Consider the following 13,843-nt stretch of genomic DNA (forward strand, 5'->3'; position numbering starts at 1 on the left):
AAGTACACTAGTTTCCTGGATGTGAATTGTTACATTATGTAATTCTATTGTATAGACAAGGTTCTCTATAAAATAAGCCTCTGTTTCCTCATCTGTATAGTACTGAGGTTGGAATATGAGGGTTCTTCCAGCTCTAATAATATATGATCTTTAAAAAACCCAAATTATTACAAAAATTCAATTCCCTTTTAGATTTCCAAGCTCCCTATTTATTATTTACTGTCCAAGCACTTTTCACACATATTTAGGAAATAGAAACTCATTTCATTATTCATTCAAATAAAAGAATCAAGGAAACAAAATCTACTAGGAAAAAAAGGATGCAAAATACTTCGAAACAAAATATAAATGATTTATGGATCTGTTCTACCACTGCTCTTTATTGGATCACTTAACTGATGGCAAAGTGTATTTGTTTTCTTTAGTTACTGGTCATTTGGCACTCTATAAAAAATGAATGCATTTAAGAAAACCTGTTCTATCAATATCTGGACCAGAACTTACCACATCACTAGCACTGGAGAACTCATTATTAACCAGACTTTCAAGAGCCATCCATCGAACTGGTCTATTTTCATTGTCCCCTAGACAGTGATAATCCATGGGGAACAAGTCTCTGGAAAGGGCATTATCAGTGATCTTTACCTGAAGTGTATCATCAATGCTGAAAGCAAAGACAGTGAAAAGATAAATTCATGATTATCAATTAAATATACTTTTATCATGTCACAAACCCAGAGAATTTTAATTATTAATTGATGATAATAACACAATACTTACACGCAGTTTCTAGCAGCCAAATCTTTGTGAATGACCTCCCTTCTTGCCAAATAGCTCATTCCACAGGCAATTTGAATAGCCATATGTACTAGGTCTTGCTGGGAAATTGCCTGTGAAGATTCCACAAGGAAGACAAGGATAATGTAAAAATAAAATACCTACAATATAACTCGTGACTTCCTCCTTTCATATTTCTCTACTCCATGTCTAAATATTTCTTTTTACCTACAGACTCCTTTCTAGAAGACAGATCTTCACTATAAATATCATTACACTAGGTGATATGTTTCAAGTGTTAAAAATGTTTAAAGGGATATCTTCTTCCAATTTATAAACTGCATTAGCAATGAATCAAATGATCAGTTTGACCCTAAGGATAATCGGAGAGAAGGTGAACAGTTATTTACAACTTTCTAAGAAATGTATGGTTAATTTTTTTTTTTTAAATCCTGCATTATCTTCCCAGCTACAAAGCTTTAGAATTCACTGCAGACTATTATGAAAAACAGTGGCTCTCAATGTGAGCTGACCAAACAAGTAACAGTTCATCTTAAGACAACACAAGCAGGGCTAAAAGCACTAGATAAATAGACAAACAGAAATATTTATATCTGGATATACATACATGTATAAGTATTGTAAATATATATATATATATGTGTATATATATATATATATACACATATATATATAAATGTTTTAGAATGTACATAAATAAATCTAACTATACTATAGACAGATGCCCATCCACCTACATACTGTTTTTATATGGACGTTTATGTATGATATAAGTAAGTACATATATCTATCTATAATATTTTTATAATCTATAATATTAAGACTGTATTCTATTTTCTAACATAATTCAGACTATGGTCATGAGCAATTATATTTGTAATCTTAAGCAAGGACTTTTGAATTCTGTGTCCTTATCTATAATAAAGGGATAAAGGTAACACTCTCACAGAAATGTTACAAGAATTACTGCCAATATGTTAAAAGTTTTAAAGTACAATGAATAAATGTAATTTGGAAATAAATATAGCAAAATCAGCAAAGGTGGTGCGAGGAGGGGACAGAACACACGTGCTACATATTCTGGTCAAGTCAGAGGAATCATAATTCATTTTCCTTTTATTTAGTGTAACAGGTTTTTTGTTTTCTGCCTCGATTGTCTTCTTTTTTCAATGCTTTTGATTTTCCGTTAATTTCTAAATTTATAAGTATTTTTTAACTTGTTCCAAGGATGTTAACATAAGTTATTTATAAATTAAAAACTTTACTGGTATTTGGGCAAAATTCTCTTACCTGAGGATTGTTGGCCTCTACTAATTTGCACTGTCGTAAAAACAATTTAAGGTTTCCCCAGTTCATATATGGCAATAACACCATGGGTTTTTCTCCTTCTTCTATACAAACATGAGTGATAGGAAGCAGATTTCTATAAAATAGACCAAAATAGGAAGGAGTAAAACAAAAAAAATCTAAAACCTCAGTTACCTATTTTAACAAAAGGGATAAAATTAAACCAGACATCTGGTTTACATAGACCAATCTGAAACAATCTGAAAAAAAAATCATGACTACAAACTATAAAACAAAGATACATTATTCAAAACAAGCTTTAAAATATAGAATGGAAATCATTCTTTAAATTGTTAAATAATACAATGAAGGAGAATTTCTCCCTCATTCTCCTGCAAATTCATTTTTTTTTTTTTTTTTGAGCAACAGCCTAATATAATAGAAGAGAAATGAATGTGAATCAGAAGACTTGGAGTTGAGTACTTAATACAATCTTATATTAGAGATTAAGATGTATTATATTATAATACATCTTATACAAGTTATTTTTCTGCCAATCTGTTTCCTCATCTATAAAATGTGGGGGAAGGGGTGCGGGACTTCTGATGTGGAAATTCCCTCTATGGTACAATTAAACAATTTGTCCTTAACTTATAGTCTTAAGAGAGCTGACTGGAAAAAGAAAGTTAATTAGTTTGCCTATTCCTAGTCTCATAAGCATTGTATCTCATAGTCAGACCTGAACCCAGGTTTTACTGTTTCTAAAGTTGGCCTTTTCATATTACTCTAAGAATTAAAATGTAAATATGGATCAAGTGGGACCTTTATAGAAACAGTTTTCTAAAAATAATTTGCCTCTTATATGTAAATTAAAGAGGAAAACTTGACTGATAATGTTTTCAATAGATGTTTTACTATTTTTCTTATTTTGTGCAAATAACATAGTTTAAAATCACTAGTTGTTGGACAAGAGTAATTTCTTTTAGACATGAAATCCCAAATGAAGTTCTCACATCAAATGATTCTATGGCACTAAAATCTTTGCTGCTACTAATACGATCAATAGGTAGTCAAGGCATTAGTTGGTCAACAACTATTAAGTATGCCTAATTAAAATCAAGTCTTTCTTTAGGTCCAAACCCATCTTTTATCTGTTCATACTAAGCAAAATATATATGAACAGATCTCAGGGCAGGTAACAATAGTTTTAAAAAAAAAAAAAAAAAAAAAAAAAAAAAAGCTTCCATCCTGTCATCAACTTGCTCAAAACTTTTCAATGGTTTACCCACTGAACATCAAAAAAAAAAAAAAAGCACTCAAATAGACCCAACGTAATCATCTAGTCATATCAAAAAATTTTCATTTATACTGTAGCCAAGATGGAATCTACTTCTTGCTCCCCAATCACAATAGGCATTTTTGCATCTCTGCATTTTTGTATTCTTCCCTCTATATAAAATGCTTTCCCCATCATTTCTCCATTGAAATCTTACTGTAACCTCCAAAGACCAGTCTAAATGCTATATTCTCCATGAGATTTTCCTTCTGCTCATTTCAACGTTACCAGAGATTTCTAAGTTACCAAATTAGATGGACTTTTCTCAAACTTGATTCTTGACTTTTTTTTACACTGTTGACCATCCTATTTTCTTGAACATTCTTTCCTAATTAGCTTTTTATGATACTATTCTAATAGTTGTCTCCCTAATCAGTCTATTGCTCTTTCCATAGTCTCATGATCTTAAGTCTTAAACATCCCTTGCCTACTAACCATGAGTATATTTCATGGCTCTGTCTGAAGTCTTCTCTCTCTATTTTTTCCTCACTGAGTCACTTAAAAAAAAAATTAAAATTAAAAAGAAAAAGAAAAATGGAAAAATGAAAATGAAAATGAAAAAACAAAACAAAGCAAAGCAAAACAAAATAAAACACTGTCATGCGTCTAGCAAAGTATCAGGAGGATTTAAAATATGTAAACATAGGTTTCCATTTTAAGAAAGCATATATAATAAGTGAATAGATTATATATTCATGACTGCCCATCTTTTCTTTGCTACCTTTTCTTTTATTCTCTGTGGTGCACTTTGTCCTTTTTCCTTTTCCTCCCCTTTCATGTTTCCACCTCCCCAAAGTAGGCTATAGTTAAATATTAGTATATTTATATATACATATATATATATATATATATATCTCACATCCACACTAAAACATATATCTATACCCATATATGCATGCACATATACCTATATACATATGCAGACATGTATCTAAAATGATATTAATATGAGTGACATATGTGGATTTCTCTCAATTGAATCTTTAAATCTGACTTTGCGGATCATGGATCCCTTAAGTTATCTTCTCCCCAACCAACTTTTTCCTCCCTCTTTATTCCTTTCCAATTAATCTGTTCCACTGACATAAATCTACACACTCTTCTATAGCCCACTTTATCCTATTCCCCCCCCCCTTATTTCTTTATAGATTTTTGAGGATGTTAGATCCTTCATAAAATGTGTTAATGTGTGTGTATATGCGTATATGTATTTATATATGTGTGTATGTCGTTCTCCCTCCTCTAAGGTCTCTGTGTTAGTTTTTCTTCTATACCTCTTTCATATAGCATTATTACTTTATCTTTTCCTAAATATGTTTTGCTTTTTAGAATCAGATCATATACAGCTCTTTTGAGCTCTCCAATTATTGAAGTCAATCTTGGATATATGATATACATTTACATTAAAAAAAAAACAAACAAAGAATCTGTCCTTGAGTCCTTTGAAATTAATCTTTGATGTTGGCTCTTATATATTTAATTTTCTATTAAGTTCATGTTTAGTTGAGACAAAGTTATGAAAATCAGCAAGTCCACTATATGTCCTTTTTTTGTTCAACATTATGGTTAGTTTTGCTTGATTAATAGTTAGTTCTTTTGGTGGCCAATATATATTATTCCAAGATTTGCAGCCTTTTATTATAGTTGCTGATAAATCCTGTTCAATTCTAATTGTAGCTCCCGCATATTTGAATTGTTTTATTTCCTGTAAAATTTTTTTTTGATCTTTAGCAATAATATTCCTATGTATTTTCCATGTACCTCTGAGGTAGTGATCTGTGGATTTTTTCTAATTCTACTTTTCCCTCACATTCTTTCACTCCAAGATAATTTTCTTTGATTATTTTTTGCATTATAGGGTCAAGGTTTTTTTTTTTTTGGTGACAGCTTTCAGGTAATCCAATTATTCTTATATTTTCTCTTAATCTGTTTTCCTTTTGTTTTTCTTATAATATGATTTACATTATGTTCTATTTTTCATTCTTAATATTTTGTTTTGTTATTTTTTGGTCTTTTACAGCTTTACTGACTTTGCCCAATTCTAATTTTCAAAGAATTATTTTCTTCTTTATGGCTCTATATTTCTCCTTTTCTATTTTCTTCATAATCTTTTCTTGGATGCTTCTTATTTACTTACTTATTTTCCAGTCTTTCTGATTCTTGAAGTCTTTTTTGAGTTCTATAAATTTTTTCGGGGCAGGTAGCCATATAAAGTTACTTTTTGGGTTAAAGAGGCTTTTTTTTTTTTTTTAACTTCACTGTCCTCCTCTGAAGATGAACCCTTGTCTTCCCTATTCTTATAGTAAGCTTCTTTGATTGGATTCTTTCTTCTTTACCTTTTTTTTTTTTAAATGAGAACTATTATAGTGAAAGAACCTCTAATGCTGGGATGAATGCCTCTAGCTTCACCTCAGGTTTCCCCTCTAACCTGGAACCCCAAATCAAAAGCTCCATTCTCCTGCAAATGCTTAATGTCCGCAATGTCCCTGTCCTATTGCTTCTGCATTCACTGAGTGTACTGGTTCCTTTTTACCCAGGGTAGTGTCTCTGTGCAGCACAGGTGAACCTTGATAATCAACAGAGGTTCCCTCAGTCTTTCTAGACTCAAACTCCCAACTCTGCATGCAGTCCAGGAGGTGAAAGTTCTGAGATTGTGGCTGAAGTTAACCTGAAATCCAGCTAGTGCCAGGACTCCCGGTTTACTTTTCTGTGAGCTAGCCTAGTGGCAGTTACACTTCACACAGGTTAAATCTTGGTCCTAGGGTCTTTCTTAGGATCCTCTTGAGTTGTCCCAATTATTAGGATTAGGGCTTTTTCTTTTTATTTCCTCTTTCAAGGACTAGACCTTATAAATCATTTAGCTAGTCTCTGAAAGACAGGATTGATAGATGAGAGCCCAAATCCAATTCTCAATCTTGGGTGAGATAACTAGGAGATTGTATTTCTGTTTAGAATGTAAATAGAATTTAATCTAGGTGAATTCCATTCCCAAAGCATCATTCCCTTGAATCCTTCCATTGGAGTCTAGGGTAACTCGGCTCATTAAGATAATCAGAGTGATCTAGAAAGAAATGGATTCTTTTATTTAGATTGCTGGAGGTGGGTAAGTCTCATGATCAAGGCATGTTTTTACCAGGAAGAACTGAAGATTTTTAGCTTACTTACTCATTAATATGCCCATTTCCTTATTAATTTTTCACCTGTCAGAATTTTCATTTGTCAGAGGAATTCCTTTTTCTAAAAGTATAGTAAGGCATTCAATACCTCTTTTAGGGGTCTTTGATTACCAAGACAAACCATTGACCATCAATTTATTCATTACCAGCTAACCTAATTAGTAAATTGATTATTAAATACTTAGAAGCTATCTCTCAGGCTTTCCATTTTTCAGTCTGTATTATTTAATATAAGCCAATACATAATTAAATGTTGATCTGTAAAGCTCATTTATTCTTTTCAGAAAAGAAAATATCTCTTCTCCTTTTTTTCTCCTTTTCTTATAGATCTCTTCTCCCATTTCTCCCTGATATACATGTAATAATTGGTTCCATTTCTTATGTCCAGTGTCATGATTATATTATTAAATTACTTTATGACTTTTAAAAAATATAATTAGACATTAACTAGCTATTGGTGGTTACATCAGAAACTTTAGTAAATATGTACTGGGATATGTGTAAATGAAAAGGTAAAGAACCAAGAAGTTTTAAATAAAATAACCAGTTCAGATTGATAGACTGGACGTTTGAAGAAATGTGCTTCCAATATATGTTACCCATAATTACCCTAGTAGGCATGACTGCTGATTCTTTCCAAGAGAAACAATATGTAACAGCAACTAAAATAATACTTGGGGAAAAATCTGAGAATATACTATTTAATCTATATTCCCATATTTTCCCAGGGTTAATAGTCAGTTTAGTAAGCATTTCTTAAGTATCTTCTATATAACTAAACATTATGCTCTGCATATGAGCATATGCTCATATATGCATGAAATATGAGACAAAAGGAATTTGGAATAGCTTTCCACAGTGGGTAGCAGTAAAGCTAGAGATTCTAAAAGGGAGCGGAAATAAGGATTATATTATATTTTTGCAAGATTTTATGTTCCAATTTTTTTCTCTTTCCCTTCCTTTCCTCTTCCCCAAGATAGTAAGCAATCCGATACAAGTTATACATGCACGATACTTTCAAACATATTTCTGTATTTGTCATGTTGTACAAGAAAAATCAGACCAAAAAGGGAAAAAACCATGACAAAGAAAAACAAGCAAACAAACAAAAATGTCAAAATACTGTTGGTCTCTACAGTTCTCTGTCTGCATGTGGATGGAGTTTTCCAAAAAAATTGTTTTATAGACTAGAGGACAACTTATGGAATAGGTAGGAGTCTGTGCAAAACATTATAAGTATACTGATTTGACTAGAATGGAAAATGCCAAAAAGTAGTTAAAATCTAGAAAAATGGAGTGGAGCATGGTTATTCGTGACTTTGTGGAAATTGAGAGGATTGGGAAAGGAAGTGATAATGGGAATTGAGTGGACCCACACTGACCTTATCTTGAGATTCAGTTCTAAAGCTAGCTCAGTTCCCTTTCTCTTCAAACATGAGTTTAGTCCATTTTCATTCTTGTGAAAAAACTTATTCAATTATGAGAATTGTGAGAAAACTTTATTGCATTGTTTGAACCTAACCCTGATTGTTCGGGAAGCTGGAGCACTTCTATTGCCACTTAGAAACTCTTAAAAAAGTTTATGCTGACCCAAAACTTTGTCAGATCTAAAGATGATGCAAAGTTTTCTCACATTTATACATCTCAAGCAACTCATATGTCTGTGTTGCTGGCCCCATCCTGGTCAGTCAGTTGTTTCCATATTTCTTTGATTGAATATAGATATTTGAGGGGTGGGAGGGAGTAATAGACCTCTTCTGGTTTCAAGGAATTGCTCATATTCATTTTCTCTTTCCCAGCTGGCAAGTTCTCTAATCTTTCATCCAGCTAGAAATCAGATTACCTGATTTTGTAAATTGGTTAATTGTTTTTAATTAATTGTAATATTTGATTGTTTTTAATACATAAAAAATCTGTCTCTCCCCTTGTTTGCCATCCATCTCTTAAGCTGAGGAATTCTGATTCTGATTTCTTAATCAGTTGGCATACATTGCTTTATAAATTTATATACCCAGAATATTAATATTATAAATTAATATGAACCTTTGTTTCCTCAATCATTCTGTCAGTGTTTGGCTGAGGATTTTGTATTTATCTTAGATGCAGTAGGGAACCACTGAAACTTATTGACCAGGGGAGTACCAAGGTCAGATCTCTGCTTTAGAAAGATTATTTTGTCAGCTCTCCACATTGGAGATTGGTGAAGAAATAGTAACCAGGACAATCTATCAAGAGGATATTGAAGTAGTCCAGAAGATAAGTGATGAGGGTCTGAACTAGGGTGATGGCCATGTGAATGAAAAGGAGAGAGACACAGCTAGGAGAAATGATTTACCCATAATCACACAAGGTACTGATGACAGGGTGGGAGTCAAAAACAAGTTTCCTTATTCTAAATTTAGTATTATTTCCACTACTAGCTACTATCTCTAATTTCATATACTAAAATGCAGCATTCACTAACAGAAGATCTATACTTTAAATCTTTCTTTATATTAAGCGCTCTCTCTCTCTCTCTCTACATATATGTCTATGTATATATTTTAAAATAACTATATATATATATATATTTTTTTTTAAATAACATTAACTCAGTTTGAGGTTTATGAAACCTGTTTCTCACAACAATTCTGTAAGGTAAATAATAGTATTATTCCCATTTTACAGATGAATAAGAGAAATTAAGTAACTTATCTATTATATCACAGAATAGGATTCAAACCTAGACCTTGGATTCTGAATTTAAAAAATTTTGTATTATGTTACAATGTCTCACAACCCACATTTTTTTAAAAACAAGTTTTTTATGAGGTATCTACTAAAAAAATCACATGAAAATGATTTTTTTTCTCACCTGTGGTGAAGCCCTCTGAGCTTACAGCTTTCAGTGAGCATCATTGTCACTTGAATTTCAGAAGCTTGGTCTAGAAAAAGAAAAAAAAATTTTGTGGTTCTGTCTTCTCTGTTTTTTAAAAGCTTTTTATTTTCAAAACATATACATGGATAATTTTTCAACACTGACCATTGTGTTTCAGATTTTCCCCTCCTTCCACCCACCCTCTCTCCTAAATGGCAAGTAATTTAATATATGTTAAATCAATATGTGTAAACATATTTTTACAATTCTCTTGCTGCACAAAAAAAAATCAGATCAAAAAGGAAAGAAAATGAGTTAGAAAACAAAATGCAAGCAAACAACAACAAAAAGAGGAAAATGTTAGATTGCTATCCATACTCTGTTCCCACAAATTCTCATTCTGAGTGTAGATGGCTCTCTTCATCTCAAGATCATTGGAATTGACATCAATCTTCTCCTTGTTGGAAAAAGTCATGTCCATCAGAATTGATTGTCCTATAATACTGATGTTACCGTATACAACGATCCCCTGGTTTTGCTCATTTCACTTGGCATCAGTTCATGTAAATCTCTCCAGGCCTCTCTGAAATTATCCTTCTGATCATTTCTTATAGAACAATAATATTCCATAACATTCATATACCATAACTTATTTAGCCATTCCCCAGTTGATGGACATCTACTCATCCAGTTTCGTGCCACTACAAAAGGGCCGCCACCAACATTTTTGTACATATGGATCCCTTTCCCTCCTTTAAGTTGTCTTTGGGATGCAAACCCAGTAGAAACACTGCTGGATCAAAAAGTGGGCACAGTTTGAGCATAGTTCCAAATTGCTCTCCAAAAAGGCTGGATCCATTCAGTTACACCAATAATGTATTAGCGCCCCAGTTTTCCCACATCTCCTCCAACATTCATCATTATCTTTTCTTGTCATCTTAGCCAATCTGAGAGGTGTATAGTGGTATTTCAGAGTTGTCTTGATTTACATTTCTCTGATCACTAGAGCACCTTAAGAAAATAATTTTGATCAGTAGTACTAGATATATAATTCAAATTCACTATCGTAATTTTCTTTGAAAATTAGAAAAATATAGAAATGATTCAATTCTAAAGTAAAATTTAATAAACTTTATTTAAGAAATAAGTCAAATTTTATTTAAAACCCTACAATAATAATTAAAACATATTTAAACACATAATCACTAAACAAAATCAAATTCAAACTCTTCCACTAACTTTTACTTTTTTGCTTCTGAGTTCACAGTTTCAGATGCAAAATAACAAAAATAATTTGGGAGAACAATGCATCTAATTTAAATAGTACTTTTAAAGTTATTCAATCTTCAAGCAACTTGTCTATAGTATTATTGAATGGAACAGAGGAATTTTAGTACTACTGAAAAGAAAATTGCAGCCAACTGAATTTTATCTTTTTATTAATTTCCATTATAAAATTAAAAGATACAATTCAATTAAAAACTATTGGCCCATGGATACAATAAAAACACATTCAAGATCACAAAAAAGCATTAATATCATATCTACAAAAAGAATAACTCAAAAATAATTATGTTCAAAATAATCTCATTCTTAAAACTGCAATAATCATAATATCTACTCTTAAAGCTTTTGTTGAGAATAAAATATCTGTAAAGCATTTTGCTACTATTACTACTACCACTAATACTACTATCATCAAAATGAGAAGCAGCATGGAAGAAGAAAAAGGGGTGGTTCAAAAGTTACTAAGACATGAGTTCTAGTCCTGCTTCTGTTAACATAAACTAGCTATACTGCCACAGTCCTAGATATTTACCTTCTGATTTCCTCAGACAATTCTCTTAAGACTCTTAAATTTCTTAAGACCGGACACAAAGACTTTCACAATGTAAATTCATCTCAGTGTCTGCTGGTATATACGGATTTTCCTTTAAGTTGCTATATACATAACATAATTTGCTGTGAGTTTATTGACTATTCTGTCTTCTGCTTAATAATACAAGATCAAAGAATTATAGATTTGGAAGGGACTTCACAAAGTATACATTTTAACCTCCACTGTACATAGTACATATGGGATCACTGAAGACCCCATTCATACCCCTATACTATACTGCATGATTCTTTTTAACTGATGATTCAACTTCTCTAATGGCTATAACCTTATTGAGGGTTGTTAATTTTTAGTAAATGTGGTTTAGTGAGAACAGTTGTTAGGACACCAAATGAAAGCATTTAGCTATAATATAATGATTGGGGGGGGGGGCATCCTAGAGGGTAGCAGCAACAGGTAAAATAAAAGGCACAAGATGACAGCAAAAAGAATCGCAAACCTTGAAGATTAGATTATTCCAAATAACAATAAAAAATTAAGTAACATTTGAGGTTCTATTAAGTAAATTTCTGTTAAGATATACTTGGATTTAAAAGAAATAAAAAAGGGTAAAGAGCAGAAGGGTAGATGAAATGATAGTTCTAATTTTCCAAACCTCTGAGAGATATTTTAGCCTTTTTATTGATGAAAATGTTTTTCTTTAAATACTTTAATTAACAAAAGAAAAAAAACCTTTAATCTCTAATTTATTAAGCATCTATTTGTTTATGATATATTGCTGGAGTGAGTGTGTGTGTGTGTGTGTGTGTGTGTGTATAAGAATTAAAGTAATTATCGCATAGACTTATAAAATGACACAGCTGGAGGAACTTCAGAGATCAGAAAAGTAAAGTCCAGGGAAGCCAAATGACTTGTCCAACCATACTCATATAATCAGTAACCGAAGTGGAACTAGAATACAGGTCTTCTAACACCCAAAGTCATATACATTTATATATCTGCAAAATGGATCATAGGAGTCCTAATCCAATGACTCTCAACCTCTCTTTCCTCTTGGAAGAGCAAACACAGGGCAAACAAAGTACTCTTTGTTGTAAGGAGGAATGGCACGCTAAGTTCTAAGTGGGCAACATTGAAGGAGAGTCAGGAGACTCCCACAGATGCAGTTGCTCTTTTATGAGAGTAGCTATTTTCATTGAGTTCTTTGCTAGTTCAAGGATTATGAAGTTATTTATATGTGTAAGAGACAAGTTATTTATTTATTTATTTATAGTGAACACTATACTCACCATTCTATGTATGCTGGATGAGTAAAATTTAATTAAATAATATTTATGATTTTTTTCTTTCATCTGCAATAACACCCCAAACTTTGGAGTACATATACCGCATGAAGCATAATAATCTGATAAATCTGGTCCTAATTTCAACAAATTTGCATTCTAAATACATTGACAAGTAAAATTATGAATTTATAAATAAAACCCTAAAAAGCCAAACTCCAATTCTGTTAACCCAAAAAGCTAAAGCAAAAATGTTCTGAAATATTTTTACAATATAAAGCACAGCTAAAGACCATGTATGAAAGACACATGTAATTTCAAGGCAAGGACTCCTTTGTCAACCCTACATAGACTGAATCAAAAAGGGATATTTAGAAAAGAAAATCTCAGTACCACTTAACTGGGTGATATCACATCTTTAATAACTTTAGGGAAAGCAGGTTGGTCAATACCCTTATTCTTTGTCTACCACAAAAATGACAACAATATTTTAGCTAAGGACTCACTGTGCTTTCTCTTGTTTCCTTTTGGTAAGGAGGAACATTGTAATTTATAGAAGTAAATCACAAAAAGGAATGAGTGACTACTTTTCAAATACTTACGGAAATACAATTCTTATCTTAAGAAACAGTCCTAGTATCCACATTGTGTTTTCTTATCAATATTATTTCCTTTTTCTACTCTCCTCCTAGCTATTTCTGTAGGAAAATAAACTAAAATCAAAACCCATTCAGAACAAGCCAAGTGGCAGCAGATACTTTTTAGAGAATATCTACAAGTACCAAATGAAATGAGAAACTTTCTTTGAAAGTTGCTGAAATAAAATCATTGTCTCAAAGACTTATAAAAGGACAGAAATTAAAGAAATCTTAGAAATAAATAAATTTTAAAGTTACTTGCTAGAAAGTAGCAGGATTCAGGACAGAATTTAGGTCTTCCAGCTCCCATTACAGCAGAGTCACTGATTTACTTTTTGCCAAAAACAGCATAAATAGAATTCTACATGAATGAATTTTTAGTGTAGAGGCAAAAAATCTAGTTTGGAATACTGTTTGTAATTGACCTGACATGATAATTAAGCATAAATGTTAAGCAGCTTCTGTAATAATTATAAATGTAGTATTACTTTTAGATGAAAAGTTGAAGGGGAACTAGAATGGAGATGAGGGAAATATTAGTGTATAAGCTGTTTTAGGGTATCTCTGAAAACCATTGAATCATTCTCTTCCTTCTCGCAAATCTAACAAGTATACTAGTAACCAGAGGTGA

At 31.8% G+C, this 13,843-nt stretch overlaps 1 protein-coding gene across 3 annotated transcripts in view; it reads right to left on the minus strand.

Moving 5' to 3' along the window:
• Positions 1–13,843, minus strand: part of RYK (receptor like tyrosine kinase) — a 96,891-nt gene that overhangs the window by 23,878 nt on the left and 59,170 nt on the right. For all 3 annotated transcript variants that reach the window (XR_004233002.1, XM_031959762.1, XM_031959761.1), the window contains exons 10-13: positions 9,452–9,521; positions 2,089–2,221; positions 781–890; positions 505–664 (exon numbers count right to left, since the gene is read on the minus strand). Coding sequence is in view for 2 of the 3 variants with exons in the window: in XM_031959762.1 (XP_031815622.1) it covers positions 505–664; positions 781–890; positions 2,089–2,221; positions 9,452–9,521 (473 nt within the window). In the remaining variant the exon portion in view is untranslated. The remainder of the gene's footprint in view (positions 1–504; positions 665–780; positions 891–2,088; positions 2,222–9,451; positions 9,522–13,843) is intronic.

This window comes from Sarcophilus harrisii, chromosome 3 (genome assembly GCF_902635505.1).
Source record: "Sarcophilus harrisii chromosome 3, mSarHar1.11, whole genome shotgun sequence".
Taxonomy (NCBI): domain Eukaryota; kingdom Metazoa; phylum Chordata; class Mammalia; order Dasyuromorphia; family Dasyuridae; genus Sarcophilus; species Sarcophilus harrisii.